A 22,007-nucleotide genomic window follows, 5' to 3' on the forward strand; every position below is an offset into this window, starting at 1 on the left:
ATGAGATGCCCCCACAACTGGAAACATTTGGGAGACCATCCAAGGCCAAGTACACTTTTATGAGCGGATGGCATGTTTTGAAAGTGACACTGCACACAGAAGGTCAAACACGTCCTCTGAGATCAGGGAGAAGACTGCATTTATGTCGCAGTGACCTCTTGGAAATTCAGCAAACCTACCTTTCTGGGCTCCAAAGGCAGCTGGTTTGCATCTAGACACTGTGTCCAATATTTTCTTCTCTGCAACACTCAGAAGTTATGATACACAGTCACTTAGCAATGATAAATCAGGCTGAAGAAGACATTTGGCTGTTCCCGCTACTTGTGAAACCAAAGCTTGACTAACCCCTTCCCTCCTATCTTGACGGCAGAAGCCACTGAAGTCCTGGGCCACAACCCTTGCATCAGCCATGGCACTTCTGGCCGTCATGGGTGGCAGCCCCAGAGGTGCAAATCATGGAAGAGATGAGGCAGGAAATGGTGGACCAGAGAAGCAATCCAAGCAGGGCAGGAGAACAAGCAGAGCAGCCGGATCTCAACCAGACCAAATGGGTCAATGATGGGGAAGGGACATTAGAGCCACTTCAGGCACAGAAATGCTTTGGGGCAGACTTGAGCCCGTCATCCCCTGAAGGATGCTGGGGAGCAGTGAAAGTCAAGGAAGACAGAAAAACAAAGCAAATAGTTCGGCATTATTCAGAGTATTCAGATAAAAATTGAATCATCTTCACTCCCAGGCACAAATCTGTACCGATTCCCTTATTCCCTTTACAAAGTAATAGATATTTCAGTCTGGAGATTAGGCCTGGATTTGCTAAATAACCTTCAAAATGCATTCGCTTCCTTGTTCTTGGGAAAAAACCCTGCCGACTTCTTGTTAAATTAGCTGGTTAAAGACTGCAAGTCCTTCGGCATTTGCCACCAATCGCAACTTGCACTCACAATTTGCCTCCGTGCAAGGAAGAGAAAGCCTTCAGATCAGAGGATGAGACACCCTCAAGGAACAAGGCGTGGTCCCTTTTGGTATCAAGGATGGTAGGGGAATGACACCCCCACCCATTTTATTCCAATTAACATGGCTTTTTAGTCCCTCTAAGACAGAGGTCTTCAAACTTGGCAGCTTTAAGACTTGTGGACTTCAACTCCCAGAATTCTCCAGCGGGAGTTGAAGTCCACAAGTCTTAAAGCTGCCAAGTTTGAAGACCTCTGCTCTAAGATCTCAGGCCTTTTGGCTCAGGATCGGGTGTCTCTCTCCCCACACCCTTGCCCCCTTGCCGGGCGTGGGAGCCCTGCGCTGCTCCTATCTTCGCTCTTCGCTTTCCACCAAATCCCTCTGAGAAAGGCTTATTAATGAGCTCGCAAACGAGCACCCAACTGGGAAATGTCACAAACAAGAGAGGCTAATGCTCCAGAAAATCAAATAAGGGTACAGTCAGCTGATTGGGGGCCTTTCATATTTACAATAACACTACTATTAATATAGGACCCCCTTTAAATCAGATATTCTGAAAGGGTCAACACCTCGCCGAACAAAACAGCTCATTTATTTATGTTCAGAAATCTCCAGATGATAAATTATATTGAAGTTAATCACTTCACTGCATACTGGTGCAATTAATATCTGCACTCACCAGAAGCAGGCAGATTAATAGAAACACGAGGTGCCTACATCGGTTGGCATCTTCCTTTCTTTGTTAGACATAATTGGGCACCGGGTATTCTCTTGGTATAAACAACAAACAGAGGTTACAGCAGTTTCCCTGGGTGTATGTTTTCATAAGCATACAAGCAGGCATTACAAATATCTGGATTCTATTAATTATGACTCTCTTCTGCGTTTCTCCTCCTCTGGCTTTAAGGCTCCGCTGCCTCCCCCTCAACATGGCTTCACCGAAGGAGGGGAAACACAGGGGAGACCCCGGCACATCAAGTACAGGCAGGAAGGCAGCCCCTCCCTCCTCTTCGCTTCTTTAGCACAAGACCTTAATGATGTCTTCATCTGCTTCAAGGCTCCATTTCTGTTTTTAGAAGTGAATTTGCACACCATCACCTCCTCAACTGTGGATGTCAACCGATGCAGACAGACGCACCTCGAAATGGCCTACGGTCAATGCCTTCCTATTCCGGCAGCTAAAAACCCCAAGCAAGATTCTCAAATCTTCTTTATCCAGATTTATTGAAAGGGGGAAGGCATTGGTTTACAAACATTTTGGCAACTGGAGAGCTGTACTTCAAAAAAACCCAATTTATCTCTACATTTTTATTGCGGACATTTCTTGATTCGCCTACCAACTTCTCTTTGGGGATATAGCTTTCAGGAAGCTACCAGGTACAGCTATCTGGTCAAGAACCTGAAGCTTCCCTGAACTTACAATACTTTGCAACTCGCCATCCTCTTTCCCAACTTCTGAAAAGCCCTTTATCTCTACCCTGGATGAACTTCTCAGAATGATGACTTGGCTGGTGAGACCTGTAAAGTCAGCCCTGCCACAGTAATTTTGCCCCTGGACGTGTTAATGAAATACTCTGATGGGTGTTAAAGCAAGAATAGAGATTGTGGCCCTCAACGTCTAAGTCAAGCAAGCCAACGCTTTAACCTAGTTGGTCCTCTGGATACTCCTGAAGGACAAGGAGAAAGCCAAAACGGTTCCCTCCCTTCTGCTTGTAGAAGGGGAAACCATGCTGAAGAGCTTCTGGGCTTAGGACAGCGGATCTCAAAATGCCACAGAACCCAAACACTGAAACCCTTTGATTTAGGAACATCTGAAGCAGGTCAGTTTCAGACCCTTGTGGATGTCAACAACATGGAGAGGAGAGTTTGGGACACATATTTAGTTTCACTTCTCCCACTCTAATCCTTTTAGTTCTTCCGCTTTAATCCTTTTCTTTTGACAGGCCAAATTTCTCATCCAGAGGTCCTGCATGAGGAATTTTTGAATTTGTAAAGCAGTAAGGTTACTTCCAATGAAGCCACTCATGGCTTAGACCAAACTCTTTGAAATGTCGTCATATAAAAAAGGCTCTGCCAGATGCAAAATGTAGCTTCCTGCCTGAAAGATCTCTGCACTAACTGAAAGCTTCCTTTCTCTCCCCTCTTGTGTGTATGAGTTACAAATATCTTTAACAACTTGCTCCAAACTTCAAAATATTAACTACAGAATAGAATAACGGAGTTGGAAGGGACCTTGGAGGTCTTCTAGTCCAACCTTCCTGCCTTCTTCAACTATGAGAAAGAGGAAGCATAAGCCTTGCTTGTTGTCCAAAATACCTCTCACTTTGCCATCTGATTTGATTATTGTCCTCATCACCCCAATATTCCAGCAACTCTTAGCTAGAAGTGGTGGGAGAAGGCATCAGCCCACCACTCCCTATTTATTCAAGCATCTTTATAGCTGTAGGACTGAAGAGAGACAAGGCATGTTCCAAGGACGAATATCCTTTGGCTCAACAAGAGGCTTCCAACATGCATAGATATGAGCCCAAGACTAGCCTGATCACACTTCTTCTAAACACGAGCAGAGATTCCAGTTGTTATAGGCCACAAGCCAACTTACTTGGATATGCGGCAATGGTGTTTGGGCAAACCACAGTTCACCACATTGAAGCTAATTGCTTAGGAAGCTTCCGGTGTTCTTCATTCATGCATGAAAAGTTGCCTTTTGCTCCTTCTCATATCAAACCTTCTTCTACGGCTCTACATGGATCTCAAGTAAATGTTCTCCTTCTAAGAACTTGTCCAGAGTCTTTTGCTCAAGGTGAAGGGCTCCCAAATGCCAGCCTCACCTACCCTGCGACCATCTTTCTCATTTTCACTCCTTCTTCCATTTCTGTGCTAATGCTAACATGCAGCTGCCTATTCAAGCCTTTGAGCAAACACGAATTAGCTCACAGCCTTGAAAAAAGCTCCATAGATAATTTGAATTTCACCTACTAATACCTTCCTTTTTATCACAAGCTGCTACCTTCTGACTTCTATCTTCTACTAAATATGCCCAAGTGAAAAAATAACGGGCTGTGACTGTGCATTCATTGGTTCAGGGAAAGAGGATGGCAGGATCAGCTCACACCTGGGCCAGGCAGGGAGAACCGAGATCCAGGACCTTCCGTGTCCTCTTCCACCAGGTCTCTCTCTCCAGCTGCCAATTGGGGAGCAGAAGTTTGGATGCAGCCCTGCGGTCCAATGTTAAGACCCTCCTGGCTTGGCGTTTTGGGCTTCCCGTGCATGGCAACAACAACATATCTAACAGATATGAAGTGGTAAAAGTGAGCCCAGCTCTAGGCTCCGATTGCAAATCCCAGACCCCAACAAGCCTTTGAGAATGGGTTGTCACTGGGCCTGGTGTTTACAAAGTGTTATTTTTCTGAGCAGCTGCCAGGGGGTGTAGTAATCTGAACTTCAAGCAACAGACAAGTAGACTCTGCTTCTCTCTAAACTGCTGTGGCATCAGGATGCCAAAATAGAAGCAGGTAAGGTTTGGTTTAGGTAAGAGAGACACAATTAGAGAGAAGATACTACATTCTTCAAATACCACCGTTTCTCCACTGACAGAATTAATCCAAGTCATCTTCGACCTCAGAAATGTTTTGATTAGATCCCTGTAAATAAATAACTGCATGGCCATGACACTTTTGCTCATTACTCTGAGATGAAGCCACTGGAGTTCTCCTGCACGGTTCTCCCTGGTGCTGGAAGGACGGAGGTCCTGACCATCTTCCAAGGAAGCTCCACTCTGCGTACTGACAGGCGTCTGTAAGTATCTGGGAAAGCTCCTCCGATCAGACCCAGCAAAGGTGCTAATATGTTATTAAAGCTAATGGGGCTCTACCAGAAATGCTAATGGATAAAATGTTTGCATAAATGAATTACACATTAGCACAGTGACTAGGCTACCACAACCGGCCAATTTAGGTAATATCTGATGGTTTGGGTGTTTCCTTCTCCCCCCCCCCCCATTATAGGGATGTTCCTTCCCCAATACTTTGGGGTGACATGAAAATTGTAAGCAAAATGCTCATAATGGAACAACATAATGAAGCAGAAGAAATAAATTAACACGGGGGAGGGTTCTTTGTGTAACGTTATGGTTGAGTTGCAAACACAAAAGGCAGGCATTGCCCTGCTGTAGTTCTGGCTCCGTGATGAAAGTGGCGGGCTGCTTAAGCCACGGATCCTTCCATGCTTCGTATGGCACTGCATCTGAATGGCATTCGGACGGGATGGGGTGCATGCCAACCCCCGGGGTGCTGGTCACAGCTGCCACAGTCCTGGGCAATATTTCAAGGCAAGCAGCAAAAGGAACCACAGGCAGGGCCCAGATCTTTTCTGCCACCCTCTGGTCCTCTAACTGCCTGAAACAGGAAGCCACAGCTTAGTGCCAAGCCAGTAATTTAACTTTGTGGATTTACAGAAAGTTATCCTCTAATGACAATATTTATAGGATACGTGCTTATGCAGCATTTCAGCATCAAGCAATATTGGCAACAAAAGATTCGGGGGGAAAACAGCATAAATGGGAAAAGCAGTTGGTTGGAGAAGCGTGAACCACCAAGGAGTCATGCCAATGTTGACGGGGTCTCTGGAAGGGCTGCTGCTGATATTTCAACATAATTTGATGGTGAACCTGAACTCGCTGCTGCTTGATGTCTGAAGTGGCCCAGAACGGCCAGCTCAAAGGCTGCTGGCGACTGTTAAGATGAGAATTGAACTTCAGGAGGAGTTCATTCAACACAGCTTTAACAGAGCCCAAGGCCAAAATTGTTGTCTTGAGATATAATGAGGAACTGAGAAGGCACAATGGCCAGAAGACCAGAAGATACAGGAATCCTATTCCAACCCAACTGGAGGACCTCTACTGCAAGAAAAGTCCTCTTCAACACGTATTCTAAAGGTTTGTTCAGGATTTCAGGGCTTTGTGGAAATCCATAACTATACTGACCCTCTGGTCTTACTTAAGCCGATATCCTCCAGATGTTGCTGGACTGAACCTCTCACAGATTCTAGCCAATGTGGACCTATGGCTGGGATTTATGGAAAGTGTAGTCCCAAATTATCTGGAAGGTACCAGCTCATGAAAGTCAGATGTCTGCATTAAAATGACAGGCAGATTTGTGTGGTTCGCCCAAGAGTGAACAGCAGAACTTTTTCAAAAGAGACATGAAAAAAACTGCAGGAAAAGCTTTAAGCTAACATTCAATACTCCAAATATCCAACTTCAGAAAGGCAGACATAAACAGCATAGGCATAGAGTGAAGAGCTTGTGATCTTGGTACTCACACATTACATCAAGGTAGTACTTGGTCTGCAAGTCTTTAACGGCAGGATGGTCTACCTGACAGACAATTGGGACCCCATCATCCTCCCGCTTGACCTTTAGTAAGAGCTGGCTGGTCACTGTGTACATGTCTGACCACTGCTCCACTTCTGTTTTGCCTGCAGGACAAGAGAGACCAGGGAGACAAGAGAGAAGGTCAGCCACGAAGGACCACACGTGGCCACCTCACTGCCTGCTGTGCTCCTCTACAACCTAGTTGGATCTCATAACTACCCTGGAATTTCCCACAGGTTTGTAATTTGGAGAAAAAAAAATCCCACTGGGGCATGTGTTCCTTCTGTCTTTGGAGACCTCAAGACACAGAACATCTCCTGATCTTCCACATCTTGTGCTGACATCCATTCTGGCACATCCCAAAGATGCAGACAGCCAAATCAGTTGCCTTGCGGTAGGCCCTACTCCCACGGAAGCATTTTGCCCACCTGTCTGAGTGGAGACTTGAATGAAGGGGAGAGAAAAGACTGAATTCCGAGGTCATGAATCTCCCCTACCAGCAAAATGAAGCCGGCCAGCTCGAGCTCTTCCTGGCTCCTGGATTCAAAGGGAAGGGAGACCCCACCTTCGCCTCGTGTTATTAAACATAAGATCTACAACCCTCAACCGCCAGGATTAGGATTCCAGGATGTCTTCCAAATACGCAAGTCAACAGAGCCAAAAATCCTCTACCCTCTTCCTCTGATGCCACTGCCAAAAGCCATCATCAATAATTAAGAGGGAAAGTGACTCCATGGATTTACATAATTAAAAGTAGTAATTAAAATATTTAAGCACGGGTACTATTGAAGACCAGAAAAATGCGGTGGCAGCGGGTGGAAACGGAGACATCCCACAGGGCTCCCTGCCAAAAGGAAGGGGAAGGAGAAGGGCAGAACATGAGGAGGGCTGCGATGAAGGGAGGGATGGCTGGGGGGCCCCCACAGATGTGGGAAGTGCCACTGGCTGCCTTAGAGCTTCCTGGTCTGGAAGGGGCTGTCGCACCGTCTCGGCAGGCAAAATCAACAGAAAAGTCTAATTAGAAAATCTGTACCCCTTGCATTACAACTCTGGGCTGCTACACTCGCTTGGTAAAGATTTAGGGGAGAGACCAGTGAAGGCCACGTTCAGTAGATGTTATCCTGGAAGTCAGAGCGTGTTTTTCTCGATGGGCATGGGAGCATCTGCTTGGTCCTTGATGCCACTCTTGTGGTGAAGATCTGTCTGTTTTCAGGGATGAAATGGCTCTTCTCAACTACAATGCTGGCAGGGAGGGTGAGATGCCGCACTGAGATAGGCAGGCCTTTGAAGCATGGCATGGTAATCTTGGCTCAGTTACACAGTTGAAACATTTGGGAAGTCTTCTCTTGAGTAAGAAGAGCGGAGTGGAAGACAAGGCAAATAAGTAGAATGTGAGGGGTCAAACTCGGAAGGAGCAGGTGATGGCAAGGATTGGACTTCTCTTCCCAGTGCTGGTTTACCAACAAAAAGAAACTACAAATGTGACCTTGGAAGGAGATGGATTAGATAGTAAAGAATGGCGTGCCCTCTGCCAGGGGTCAAGGGGTCTATAGTAAAGCTAACAGACAAAGCACCCCATCTTTTTTCCTAGGAGGAACTTGTGGGGAGAGGCTTTCTGCTGGTTCTGGATAGATTGTATTGGTGTTTCAAGAACATGTTGGGTGAGCTACCTAATTTCAGGTTCTGAGGTTGTCCTCAAATATTTTGATGGTTGGGTCTCAGGTAGGAAACTCATAATATGAGTCAATCCCTGGAGAATAAAACCAAGGTGATCAGCAGAAGCCACACCAGGCCCGGTCTCCACATCTGAGATCAGATCACCTTTCATCCTCATCCTCCCAAGGCACCTCTAAATCTACACCATTAAGTTGGTGGGTTGGAGGAGGGGGTGGATCTACCAAAGAGCTCCTTGCTGCCTTTGAACCATTTGATCATCGTGGCTGGCCGGCTGGCCATGGACGTGCAATTCAGCTCTATCTCCTCTCCTTCCACCGCACTGTCCTTCTGGGATTCAATCCTCAGGTTACGTGGCGGGACTGGAACGAAACAGGTCAAAAACACAAAAGGGGACAATCTCAGTGACTTGTAATCCAACAAGGCACCATTAAGAAACTTACCAGGATTTTAACACCAAAGCAGCTCTTACCTGCATTTTCAGAGCTCCTTCCTGTTCTTTGACTTCTCTGGAGCACTAATTCTCCATTTTTACTACCCCCAAATACTGAACAACATTACGTATTCTAGTGGGATGACCAAGGGTGACTAAGAGAAGAAGCATGATTTCTCTCTTAAAAAACCCCAAACCAGAATGAACCCAGAAGTTAATTCTGATTTTGTGTCTGCCTCTATGGACGCAATGATGTAATGTCTTCATAATTAAAAGAGATAGACAAAAAACAAACTACAAGACTGACCTGGATAACTTTCCTATATTGGATTTACAAAAGCGACTTGTTAAAGCTTTGAAGAATTTTGTGAGAAGGGACAAAGTAGAAATGAAAAGAGATCAAATTCTAGGACGTTATTTGAAGGGACTAAAGATCAAGATTGTTAAAAGTAAAACGAGGGACTTTAAAGTTGGTTTTTTTGATCAAAGTTAAAATAGGTATGTTGTTATCTCTGGTAACCTTAATGGGCTTTCCTGATCAGGGCTGCAGCTGAGGCTTTAAGGATTTGTTTACAGATAAGAGGTGAGATTTGGGAGGAAGAGATCATGTGTTTTTTAGAGAAGGTGGTAAGTTTTTATACTTGTGATGAAGGGGAAAGTCATTTTGCTATATATTTCTTTTATTTTTCTTTACTATATTCTCATTTCTTCTTTTCTGTTTTTTTCTTTTTCTTTCTGGCACTTCCTAGTTTTTGTTCCTTTAATTTTTTTATATTAGTTTTATCTCTTTAATAGTAAATCTTAATAAAATGGCTATTTAAAAAAAATCCAGAACTTCAGAAATGACCCCCACCTTGTAATTCGCAAAGAGGCAGCATCCATATGCCCAGAGGAGTCGTTATGGCAGCAGAAAACCATTTTTTTTAAAGAGGGGGGAGATTTCTCCTTCCTCTTCAAGCTCGCATTCTGTGCAGGCTTCTCATATTAGTGGCTCTCAAAGCCGAAGGGATGAAAGAAATCCAGCCGCGTCTTGAACTGAGGATAATCTGAGGCATAACTAGAGAACCGTGAACCAACAAAAACATCTGCAAGAGGACCCCCAATCCCTTAGAGGAGAGAGAGAGAAAGGGGGGAGGAGGGGAGGCATGGAAGAGCTGGGCGGCATCTACTTTTTAATCAGCGATCCCGGCATTAAGAGATGATTGCTGGCATTTAACAAAGCTCTGAAACAAAGATTTAAATTCATGTTGTTGCGAATAAGTGGCTTTTTTGGTTCTGATTTGTTCTGATGATGCAGTTGAGTGATTCAGCTAGGAAAAACAGGGCGGGGTTGTTTTTTCTCAGCTGAGGAGCAAGGATATTCCAAAAATCATCTAGGGGTTCAAAAAAGCGGAAGAAGAAAAAAGTTGGCCCCCGACACCTTCCAGGCTGGGCAAGGACGCATCTCACAGCAGTCGTTTCTCCCCAACTCTCCCAAGAAATGCCAGGGCTATTCACGGTGTGTGTGTGTGTGTGTGTGTGTGTGTGTGTGTGTGTGTGTGTGTGTGTTCAGCATGGAGGGTATCCCAGGAGATGCCTTTCAGCAAGGCAGAAGGCAATCTTGTTGGGTCCAGGAAGGGAAGGGAGCCCAGTGTGGTGGTCCATCAGCAGCCTGCAGAGCTGGCAGTGGAGTTGGACAGTGAAGAGGCTGAGGTAGAACAGGGGCCAGTCCTGGAGTCTGGGGAAGGCCCGGATGAGGGCTCTGCGTCGGAGGCAGAGATGGGGCCAGGGCCATCTGGGAGTGATGTGTGGACTCCGGAGCCTCCAGAGGCTGACAGTAGAGAGACAGAGGAACAGGGGGAGCCTGTTCCTAGTGGATGCATGAGAAGAGCTGCCAGAAGACAAGAGCAGCTAAAGCAGAGAGGACGACTCAGGAGTAAGGCCAAGAGATGATTGGCCCCTCCCATAAGGCTTAAAAGACCAGCAACGGCTCTTGGGCTCTTTGCCGGAAAACAACGTTGATAGATTTGTTTCTTGTCTTGCTGCATTTATTTCTTGTCGGCGTCTTCTGCTCCTGAACTTTTGCCAAGAAAAGCCTTTGGCAGGTTGCCTAATTAGACCAAGGTTGGTGATAAGGCTGAAGAATTGTGTTATGAAGAATTTGTTTTGAATTAGTTTGGAGTTAATTCTCAGCTGTTCTAATAAAGTCTGTTTGTTTAGAACTGATTGCGTCTGATAATACCTACTTGGGCCTGGGTCACCACACTCCGGAGGAAAAGCACAGCCCTTCTCAGGGCTCCAGTCTCAGCCAGGCAGGAAAGGAAGGCTGGCCATGAAGCCACACCAGGAAGTAATTCCCAAAGCTGAAGTAGTCCAATTTGAAATTCACACTGCAGGCTAATTTTAAACTCTCATAATATACTATCAAACTAAGAACTGAACCTCATGAAATGCAGAAGGAGAGGAGAACCCCGGTAACTAATCAACGAGAGCAATCTCACTTGGAGATTTCTTGCTGCAATTCAAGCTCCCTCATTACCAAGAGCGTCAGAGGCTGCCATAATCAGAAGCCGGAGCTCTTGCGGAATTCGTTAACCACTATTGATGGATCCGCTCAGCCCACGGTTACTTTTGGGAATGACGAGGAACCGGAGGACAGTCTGGGAGGACCAGTTCCCCAGCTGGCTTGGTGGCAAAAGTAGGGCTAGACTTCCTTAGCCCAACAGAAAAGGAGGCGGGGAGGCGTTCGGAGATGGCATAGGATGGGCTAAAACCTGAAGAGCAAAGAGCATGGAAGGTCTGCTCCTTCAGAGAAGACCTGGTGAAATGGCAAAATTGGCTCAAAGAAAAGAACCTAAGTACTTTTGTTTCCACATGGAAACCGCTTCTGAACTTTGTGCTTGATGTGGAAAAGAATGAAACTTTGATTTTGGGTTTCCCAGATTGACTGATAAGATTTCTGTAGAAATGACTTGTTCATACAATTGTGGTAAAACAAAAAGTTGTGATTTGTTGTTAATGCTTTATTCTACTGCAACAGATAAGAGTCGGAAGTCAAGGTTTCTTTTTCTTTTCCTACCCTTCCTTACTTTTCTTCTCCCCTTTTCCCTTCCCCTACACTGTCCTCTTATTTGCTTTTGTATTTTGTATTTTATAAAACCTTATAACTTAATAAAAATGTTAGAGACAAGAGAAGACTGGGTGTACACCATTAAATGGCGCAGGCTTTCAGGTTGAAGGAGAACACGTTTTATCTTCATTTTCTCTACATCCTGGCCCTAAATTATACTTTAGTTGCTTCTTCCAGCTTCCACTTTTGTCACATCCATCCTAACCCCCACAGATAATGGGGACACGGACTTCAGAGTACGATGTAAGCCGTGAGGATTTCTTTCAAGGCTGCGGAATGGATGGCAAGAAAACCCTGGACCTATCCTGCTTTCTCCAACCTCCTCCTGATGCCTCCAAAGGAGCTGAAGATGGAGATGGGATTCTTACCGAGCACCGTAATGGTCATGTAGTACTCTTGTGGGGGGTCCGTGTAGAGCTGGCAGAAGTATCTTCCCTCATCCGAAATGGAGACGTTGGTCAGTGACACTCGGAGCTCGCTGCTAGAGAAATTCACTAACTGAAACCTGCTGTCCTTCAAGGCTGCGGAAGGAAGAGACAATGGGAATCAGGCCGAGGGAGCACAAAGGAACTCCAGAGCTCAAAGGGTTTTGACTGGCAAAAGCAACTGTTCCCTCTTCCCCACATCCTCTCATTTCCTATTGTTCCGCTGCAATTTGGATTTAACCAGCAGGCTTCCTTGCCAATCAAGATAAATAAACAAATACCCCTTAACAAGTACTTGTAATTACTTCCTCCAGCTTATCCCCCCCCCTCTCACTCTGCTTGTTTAGCACACAAATAGGTTAGTAAATTGGCTGCCCAAGATGGGGGGGGTGTCCTTTGCTGGCTGGGCCACCTAGAGGCTGCAAGCAAGGCACAATAGCACTTAGACTTACATATTTGCTCCGTAGTGCTTTGTGGCACTCCCTGAGCAGTTTACAGAGTCAGCATATTCCCCCCCCCAAAAAAAAATCTGGTCCTAATTTTACCAACCTCAGAAATATGGGAGGCTGATTCAACCATCAGAATCAGAATCAGAATAGAGCTGGAAGAACCTTGGAGATCTTCTAGTCCAACCCCCAGCTGAAGCAGGAAACCCTATTCCAGGTTAATTGTTCTCATGTTAGGAAGTTTCTCCTCAATTCCAGGTTGCTTCTCTCTTTGGTTAGTTTCCAACCACTGTTTCTTGTCCTGCCTTCTGTTGCCCTTAATCCTTCTTTTCTGTAGACTAGCCATACCTTGAGCTGGTCAGGATTGAACTCCAGGCTGTGGGCAGAGTTAGACTGCCATACTGCATTCTAACCACTGTGCCAACCAAGCCACAAGAAGATGACAAAACCTGTGGCATGTACACAATCAACCCCAGCAAAAGAACAAGAGTGCCAATTGCCCTAGAAGGCTGATCCTGGCAGCCAAAGGGGGAGAGAAACATCCTGGGCCTCCCAAACCCTTCCCCCAAATACTGAGATCAAAAAGGTTGGCCGTTGGCCTTGAACTCACGTCTGAAGTCTCTGAAATAAATAGTTTGCCTGTTGGGATTCAAGAGCTGAATCACAGAGTCGTCGCTGTTTTTGACTCTGCAGCTGATGGTGGCCACCTCTCCCTCTACCACGGTTACGTCCTCTGTCACCAAGTTCTGTCCATCCCCTGAAGAGGTGGGAGAGAAAGAAAAGCAGATGTCAACCTTGGTAGGTTTGGCTTTCTTGCCTACCCACTCACAGAGAGCAGGGCTGGCTGAGGGTCTTGGCTGAGCCAGCTGTTCCGGCCGTGGGGGTCCCAAGACTGAGGTTCAGCACACTCAGCCAATGGTGCAAAGTCAGAAGATCGTCACAGAATTCCCAGGAAAGTGGCACGTTAACTGTGAATTGAAGGTTGGTGCATGAAGTCCCTTGGCTGACTTAATTGACGTCCTTGCTCAGAATATTTTATCTTATGGAAGATTTTCCCCTGATTTGCTGGTTCAGATGGACAGCACCTGTTTTACCTCTCTGCTGCTAATCCCTCCTGCCCATCCACCAAGATTTCTCCTCAAAACAGAACCCGGAGAATTAGTGCAGCAAATGAGGCTCTTCGGTTAAGATTTGTCCAAGCTCACGCTGAAAATGGCTGGCAGTACAGGCATAATTATGTAATTATATTCTTAAAAATTTATATTTCACATCACTCCCTGTGCAAACCCATTTCAAACAAACACCAGCGTGCAATCAATAAAAAACACACAGATTAAGTCCATATTCATTAAAAAGAGTGATGGGGGGGGGGGCAAGGGAGGAAAACAAGAAGAAAACCATTTAATGCAGATTTGGAGGGTGGGTGGGGGAAGGTTGGGTTAGACGAGAAATCGAAAACACATCACTAATGCACAGTGTGTGTGTGTTGTTGTTGTTGGGTGCCACAGCAGAGCATCTTACTGTCCTGGATTTTCACAATGAAGCAGTGAGATGGGCTGTTGCTTAAAAACAACAATTCCAGATGCACAAACCGAACCCCTTTCAACCCCCAGGCAGGAAGGCAGAGAGGGAGGAGAAGTGCAGCCCTCGACTCCCCGCCCAGTTTGGCCCTCAAGGGGGTTTGCAGGATGAGAAACAGGCCAGGATTTGGGGTTGGCTTTCTTCTTAGCAAGGGCCGCCTGTGTTTTCTGTGCCGCCTCATTTCCTTTTCTGCAGAGAGAACCCAGAGACCCTTCCGGAAGCGCCTTTTCCCATCCAATCCCTTCCTTTTTATTCCCCATGTTTAGGGAAGGGCCCGTGATGTCCCTCTGACCATTCACCCCCCTCGCTGGCCCTTCCCTCCCTCCTGCAAAGCCCTCCCCGCTTTGCCAAGAAATACAGCAAGTCCAGGCTTGCTCCCGAGTGGAAGGGCCTGGGGGAAATCCCCCCCCCTTACGGACAACATCACTGGCAGGAGGGAGTGGCAAGGGGGCTGCAGGGAGCCACAACAACTGGGCAAGGCAACTTTCTTTCTTCACAGCAGAGAGTAGGAGAACAGCTGCACAATTTCATCTGGGTTCTCAAAAGCTGGCAAGGGGTTGCCCCCAGGTCCTCTCTGTGTCAAAGCCTCTCCTCCCCCACCCCAACCTCATCCCCCCCCCCAATAAACCCACCTTCAAACCATGTTCCATTCCTGGCCTCTTACCCATCTATATAGTTTTCTTGGCATCCTATGGATGCCACTTACGGTCTTTTTCTGAGACAATGATTGATGGACAGGAGACCACCCAGTCCATCTGCAGTTCAGAAAGACACAGGTGGTCCCCCTTCAGCTTAGCTGATCTCAGATCAGAAACGGTCCAGGGAGTCCCCCCCCCCAGTTGAGTCTGTGCCAAACCCACCCAATGCACAAATCCGAATTGATGTTGTCCTTTGATAGCGACCGGCAGCTGCAGAGCAGCCGAGGGAAAAATTTGCACAAGAGATTTGCCTAAAAAGCCACAAAGAAGAGGGCGCTTCGTTGGGCGGCATTTGTTTCCAGGCCTGGCTTTCCCTTATTACATTTAAAAGAGGAGGGGGCGCTGCTAAAGCCCAAGGGCCCAGAACAAAGGAAAGCAGCATTCACGGCCTCTCCATGCACCGACTGGCTGGGCAACATTTCGCCTTTTCTTTTCCTTGTTAGAAATAAAACACCCGTAGAATTTCAGGCAGGTTTTACTGAGTCAGTCAAGGGGACCAGGAACATCTGCATGCTGGTACTTGACCCCAGGAATTCAAAGTTCCCTTTGCTACAACAAACACAGGAGCGAGCTCAAAATGTAAGAAACTCCACAGCAAACTCCAAAATGATGATCAGGTTCGCTCCAGAATTATTGATTGAGACCCATGGCTTGTTTTAACGGCTAGGGATGCTTCTGACCTTTGTTTGCAAAGCGCCTCGAGTCTGTGCTGATTTAGCGGTATATAAATAGAATTAACCACAACAATATCCATTTAATCCCCAGGTTTATGTCACAGATCGACTGTGGACAGATCCGGAGTGCAGTGCAGCTTAAAGGCCGAGAATGGACAACCGCTTGTCGAGAGGAGAAATCCAGGCTGGGGTTGCTAAATGCATGAAGAGATGCCCCTCTGTTCTTTCTCGTAGGACTTTGGCATTGCTCAATAATAATCACACAATACAATAACACAAATGTTAAAACAAACATTCCCCCACCCCAAACATTACAAAGATGTAAGGCGTAAGACTTTGGATGCCTATTAACCAGGATGGCTCAGAATCCAGAAACCCCCATCAAATTAGATGCTTGCAAAAACTCCACCTCTCCAAAAATATTATGCAAAAAATATCTGGACCTCAAGAACCTGTTATACATGGGCATCAACTTATGACCGTAATTAAGCCTGGCAATTACGGTTGTTAAGTGGTGATGGTCCTAAAGCAAGTCATTCGTGTGACTGATCCAATTTTACGACCTCTGTTCGGAGCCGTCGATAAGCAAAGCCCCTTGTAGCAAATACTGGTTTTTATCAGTCAGGTGATTGTGGGACCCTGCAAAGGGTCTTAAATATGGGCTGGTTGCCGAGTGCCCAAAATCTGGTTAGGTGACCATGGACTCGGTGGCTGTCAGAACTTCAGAACTGGGTCTTTAGTACCTTTTGAGGAGTCTGTCCTAACTTTGAATGGTCAGTAAGTGAACAGCCATAAATCAAGGATTACCTGTAGGGAAATGAGGAGATATCTGGTGAACCTCTGAGCAGAACTTGCTGGCCCATGTTAGCCTGCTGGACTGCAGTTTCAGTCCCAATCTATTGCAAGTTTTGTGTTGCTAATTTGTGTTGCTAACTGCTCACAAACAAAGAGAAAATAATTTCTCCAGCGCAAGCCTGCAGAGCCAATAGCCGAATCTTTCATAATGCTATCAAACCAAAACTAATGAGTACTGCAGGGAGGGGAAAAAATTCTGCAGGAAACTTCCTATTTTTTTCATCAACCCAGAGCTCTCAGCAAATTAAAGTCATTAAGATTTGATTTCCATCTCAGCCATTATCACCATATTCTTTTAAACATTTACTTGAAGACAATCCTATCTTTCAATTAATTAATCTCATCCCCCCCCCATTTACCCAGTTTTATATCAAATCAAAATCCTATACGAATTAATAAGAATTTATGGGGGAAGCTAATTCGGGAATAGATAATCTGAGGTTCAGGACAGTGAAGTTGTTGATTTAAGAAATACCGTCCTCTGTGTTGGAAATGGCTGAAGGATTTCTAGGGCAGTAGAAGAGGAGAAGAAAGCATTTCCAGGTGGCCATTCTTGTATGTTCAAAAGTTGTTCTCAGATATAAATCCAACCACCAAATACTCACTGAGGATTAGAATTTGGACTGTTCCCATGATATCTGTTGCCCTCAAACTTCACAGGAAGCTTCCTATTGGGATCTTGGGAGGCTGTTTCCTGCCAGGATCCCATGAGATGGAAATGCCTTCCTTTAGACTATTGGGAGAGGCATCTATACAGAATACAGAATAACAGAATTGGAAGGGACCTTGGAGGTTTCTATCCAGCCCCCTGCTCAAACAGGAGACCCGAGACCATTTCAGACAGGTGGCTGTCCAGTCTCTACTTAAAAGCCTCCAGTGATGGAGCCCCCACAACTATTGAAGGCAAGCAGTTCCACTGGTTAATTGTTCTCACTGTTGGGACAGTTTTCCTTTGTTCTAGGTTGCTTCTCTCCTGGATTAGTTTCCATCCATTGCTTCTTGTCCTGCCTTCAGGTGCTTTGGAGAATAGCTTGACTCCTTCTTCTTTGTGGCAGCCCCTGAGATATCGGAAAACTGTTATCATGTCACCCCTAGTCCTTCTTTTCATCAGACTAGACATATCCAGTTCCAGCAACCGTTCTTCATATGTTTTATCCTCCAGCTCCCTCATCATCTTGGTTGCTCTTCTCTGCGCTCAACATCTTTTTTATGTTGTGGTAACCAAAACATCTGCAGAGCTCCCCATATCGGCTTCTTTGCTGAAGACTTCCTCCTCTCCAGTCACTTAGAACAGGCAGATGATGCAGGCAGGTGGTACTCCAAGCATCCTCTGCAGACCCCCTTGGAAACTGACTTCCTTGAGCCCCTCTAGTTCAAAAGAGAGGGGGGGGTTGAACTAAGGTATGGGCTGCAGGCCCCGATGGTTTAAAGTCCCCCTACATTCCTGCCTGCCTCTTTCTCTCTTTAAAAAGTTTTTTTTTTTTAAATGAAATCAGCAATGCAAAAGAAAATTCTTTGGTAAACCATATCTGACGAAAAAACATCACACAAGCAGTACATTTTGGACTAAGGATGGGGGTAGAGAAGTGGAATATTTCTGGCAGATATTCACAATGCACATTTTCCCCCCAATTAAAGTTAATTATGCCCAAATGGAACACATGGTAATCTGTATGCTTTCTTTTTCACTCTTTCTTTCGTTTAATTAATCTGCTATTGTAATTTTTAATGTTAAGTTAGAATCCTATCTTCCCAGCTTGGATATTCACCATAGAAGCTTCTTGATGAGTTTTAAATTCCAAAAGGTTTTTAACTACGCCGTTTAAAGATGTAAGTCACATAACAGTCCATAATAGCTCCTTTGGAATCATTAGAACTCAGAGTAAATAGGAGACACCCTGGCAATAGTGGGAAATGCGTGCTGGAGGACGGCTCTGTCACACAAGTGGGGCTCCCTTCTGCGTTCGATCAGCTCCATAGGCATCTCCTATACTTCCTCACAGCATCTGACAACGATTAAAGGCAATTGTCTCCACTGATTGCCTCAGAGATCCTCCTGCTTGATTTGGTGTGGCAACAAAGTAAACCCATCAATGCGAAAGCAAAAAGGTTCAAACAAATCCAGGAAAACAGCCAAATTTGGGGAAAGTCACTGGTCAAGAGCGGGAAAATCAGGAAGTCCAGGCCATTGAAATGAATAAAGAGGTTTATTACAAGTTTGTGCTCCTTGCAAGAATCTAAACTACGGATGGTCAAAACAAATAGGCGGCAGATAAGAGTCAATGGGATTTAAGGTGGGCTGACTTAGATCTCTTGTGGGCATGAAGTGATGCAATGATGCACTTAACCCCTCCCTCTCATTCAGACTGGTCTTCTTCAAGATCAGCCCTGATGTGTGGAAGGCTCCGTCTACTCTGCTTCCATACTTGGTTGGGCTTAAAAAGCGAAAGTTTGCAGAAAGAAGTTCATCTCTTTATAAGAAGAGATATGATTACCTCAATCGGTGGCTGAAGGAATTGAATGTGTGGCCCAACAGACCAGCTTCGAAAATGGCTTCCCACCACCTGGTGGTAGCATCTATCCTGGTTGGTTCTTACTTACTTTCTGGTGGGGAGGGAGAGAATAACCTGAAGGCCAGTTTTTCTCCTCCATGACCCCGCCCAAATATCATGGGGATTCCAGAAGAGCCTCTTGGGTAGCACAGACCCACCCTGAGGAGGGCCTCTTTCTCTCCCTGCTCCAAAGAATGGCCGTGAGGCATCTCGGGAGCCTAGATGACGCTCATTGGATTGCTCGCTCTGTCCTTTAAGATCTTCTGCTTCTTAATGCATGTGTTTCAATTCTGATATGGTGCTCATTAGCTTTTAATGTCACTTTACGCTGTTTTGATGCTTTGGGGAGTATACTTTTATTGTTGCTTAATGAAAGTTAGCTGATGGGATTGCACTCTGACCAAAAGAAAAAGCAATGCGTATCATCCAGCATTATCCTCAAAAACAGAACGTCTCAGGCAGATGGTTCGTTTATGATTTATTTTTTTTAATGATTTAGATTTTGGCATAAATAAAATACTGAAAGCATTTTAGAACTCACCCACTCCCCGAAAGGGATATACTTGGGGTTTTAATTGTTCTACCAAATGCTGAATTGGGTGCAACTGTAACGGGCTTTCCTTCGGCCACAAGAGTGCCAGGGGTGGGTTCCCCCAGTTCCGCCGAGCCGGTAGCAGTGACGATATGACGTCACCGAACCGGTTCTGCCCCCCCGCCCCCCCCACCCCACCCCTGCATTATTCTTACCTTTTATTTGGCCCCACCCCTAATCTATTGCTGCCTCCTGAGTCCCAGCTGATGGCTAGAGGGAAACAAACTGTTTAAACTCTTGCCATGGGGCTTCAAAGGGCCGCCCTACAGCTGATCAGTGTTAAAAAAAAACAAATGAGTAAGACCAGTGCCTGCAAAAATAAATGAGTAGATCGGTACAGCTTGGTAGACCAGTACCTCTGCTAAATCCTAAATAATTGTCACATGACCATCAAGCCACGCCCACAAAATAAGCCACGCCCACAGAACCGGTAGTAAAAAAAAATAGAACCCATCTCTAAAGAGTGCCCTTTTAATCTAATCTTAATCTAATCTAATCTGGGCTTCCAAAGGAAGGGATCCCTTTCCCAGAGTCCGCTCTCTTTGGCTTACATTCCAGAAAGCTCTAATCACTAAATGAAATCCACAAATGTAAATGGCTGTCAAACATAATATAGTTGCTACGCTTTAAAAGACCCCGCACTTATCGTGCCTGAAATATTATGACTGAGATGCGCTGGTGAGTTTAACAAATTGGAGAAATGCAAGGCTTGGTTGATGTAGCAACAGGGGAGAGGGAGAGAGACGGGTTCCGTTGCACCTTCCCTTCATTGGCTCTGCGAGGGAAGGAAAACGGGAGGAGGCTTCTCAGCTGTGATGGAGATTAAAAAAAAAAATCTGAGCAGCAGCTCGAAGACTGGATGGACATCTCACAATGGCCGGTTGCAAGTTGCCCGCCTTTGCAATGCGTGGAACGGAGACATTGTTGGTCTCTTTCCTAATTGTATTTCTTCCGGTATAATGACAAACCAATGCTTCCTCTTTCAGGCTGCTTGATTGATGCTCCAGCAAAATACAGATAGGCTACGCAGGGAGAGTGAAGGTAAATCAACAAAGAGGAAATTACTTCTGGAATTTCTTGAATCCCAGCTCATAAATGAGGATGGGTCTTTTTCTTCCAAAATGAGATCAATGGAGGCTTTGCGACGGCTAGGCCTGCAAAATAACACAATTTGTTTGGCTCTATCTACGGAGCTAAATTGTGCAGCAATTCAACTGGCAGTGAGGCAATACTTCTAGCGTGTTCAAAACACTCCCGTCCCTTTGTCTCAATGGGCTCAATCCAGGGGTGAAATCCAGCAGGCTCTGACAGGTTCTGGAGAACCGGTAGTGGAAATTTTGAGTAGTTCGGAGAACTGGCAAATACCACCTCTGGCTGGCCCCAGAGTTGGGTGGGAATGGAGATTTTGCAGTATCCTTCCCCTGCCATGCCCACCAAGCCACACCCACAGAACCGGTAGTAAAAAAATTTGGATTTCATCACTGGCTCAAACTGCCTGCATGAAGGGGGCTGGCATTTGCTGTTCAGCTCCCCACAACTCTTTGTGATTTGACAGATGTCTATTTTAACAGATTAACAAGAGTTGGAAGGGAATTTGCAGGTCATCTAGTCCAACCCCCTGCCCAAGCAGGAGACCCTACATCTGCCTCTACCTAGGATTGAACTCACAACCTCCTGATTGTAAGGCAAGAGCTCCACCTCTAGGCCACCGCAGAGTCATCACTTGACTGGGATTTTCATAGGCTTATAGATGAACCTATAACCTTAGCAAAGTGGTTTCCATTCCTTTCTCAAGGTCAAATAAGGAAGCCCCTGTTAGTTTCACGTAACTGACAGCAACCTTGGTCTCCCTTCTGCCATAAATCACACCCAGCTTTAACTTGGATCATACTCAGGTTCTCCTGGGAAGCCTAGTTCTGTTACACGTACTTTGTCACACCTCTGTACCACGTAGGGACAGATGTTTCTTTCAGGGGCGTTGCCAAGAAGTGAAGCACTCCAGCTGCCTTCCAGTTTGACAACTGGTCCAAAGAGCATCCAGGGGAACCAAGATGGCAACCGGCAGAGAATTCTCGCTTGTGAATTGTGAATCCTCAGAAAGGATTCAGTTGGACAATAAAGTGAATCAATTAAAAAGTACATCCCAGATCCTGGTAAGAAAACCAAGCCTCTATCTGAGCAGGTCCCATCTGGGATCTCGCCTGAGGCATGCACAACATCTGTGTCTCCATCTCTTCCTGGGTTCTTTGGTGAGAGGCATATTCAGGAATCAAAGCCGGCTTCTCCAACCTCCTCTGATCTACGGTGGGACCTTCACCCTCTGAGACGCAGAAGACTGAAATAGGAAGCTGGCTGTGAAAAGTTGGGGGAGGAAACGCTGCCTCTGAGCCACCCCTTGTGGGCTTTGTTAGATTATCACCACAAGTTGCTCCATCTGGGTGGGAAATCGTCAGGCTGTTTTAAAAAACGATGCTCAATTACAAAAACTGAAAGTTTTGAGAAGAATGGACAATGTATGTTAATTATGCTGACAATATAAAACATTCTCTTTCAATGGAGTTAATTTAGTGACATCTGTTCAAGTCCAAGAAAATACAAGGGGCGATTTAAGACGAAGCTGTCGGGAAGAAAACATCAACATGA

General features: G+C 45.7%; 1 protein-coding gene across 1 annotated transcript in view; it reads right to left on the reverse strand.

The window, feature by feature from the left end:
* Nucleotides 1–22,007, reverse strand: part of CADM1 (cell adhesion molecule 1) — a 203,441-nt gene that overhangs the window by 41,137 nt on the left and 140,297 nt on the right. Inside the window, exons 2-5 of the mRNA XM_070952331.1 lie at nucleotides 13,023–13,169; nucleotides 11,910–12,062; nucleotides 8,224–8,361; nucleotides 6,274–6,429 (exon numbers count right to left, since the gene is read on the reverse strand). Of these exons, the coding sequence (XP_070808432.1) occupies nucleotides 6,274–6,429; nucleotides 8,224–8,361; nucleotides 11,910–12,062; nucleotides 13,023–13,169 (594 nt within the window). The remainder of the gene's footprint in view (nucleotides 1–6,273; nucleotides 6,430–8,223; nucleotides 8,362–11,909; nucleotides 12,063–13,022; nucleotides 13,170–22,007) is intronic.

This window comes from Pituophis catenifer, unplaced genomic scaffold, assembly GCF_029215685.1.
Source record: "Pituophis catenifer annectens isolate HBS135680 unplaced genomic scaffold, rPitCat1.0.hap2 SCAF_12, whole genome shotgun sequence".
NCBI lineage: Eukaryota > Metazoa > Chordata > Lepidosauria > Squamata > Colubridae > Pituophis > Pituophis catenifer.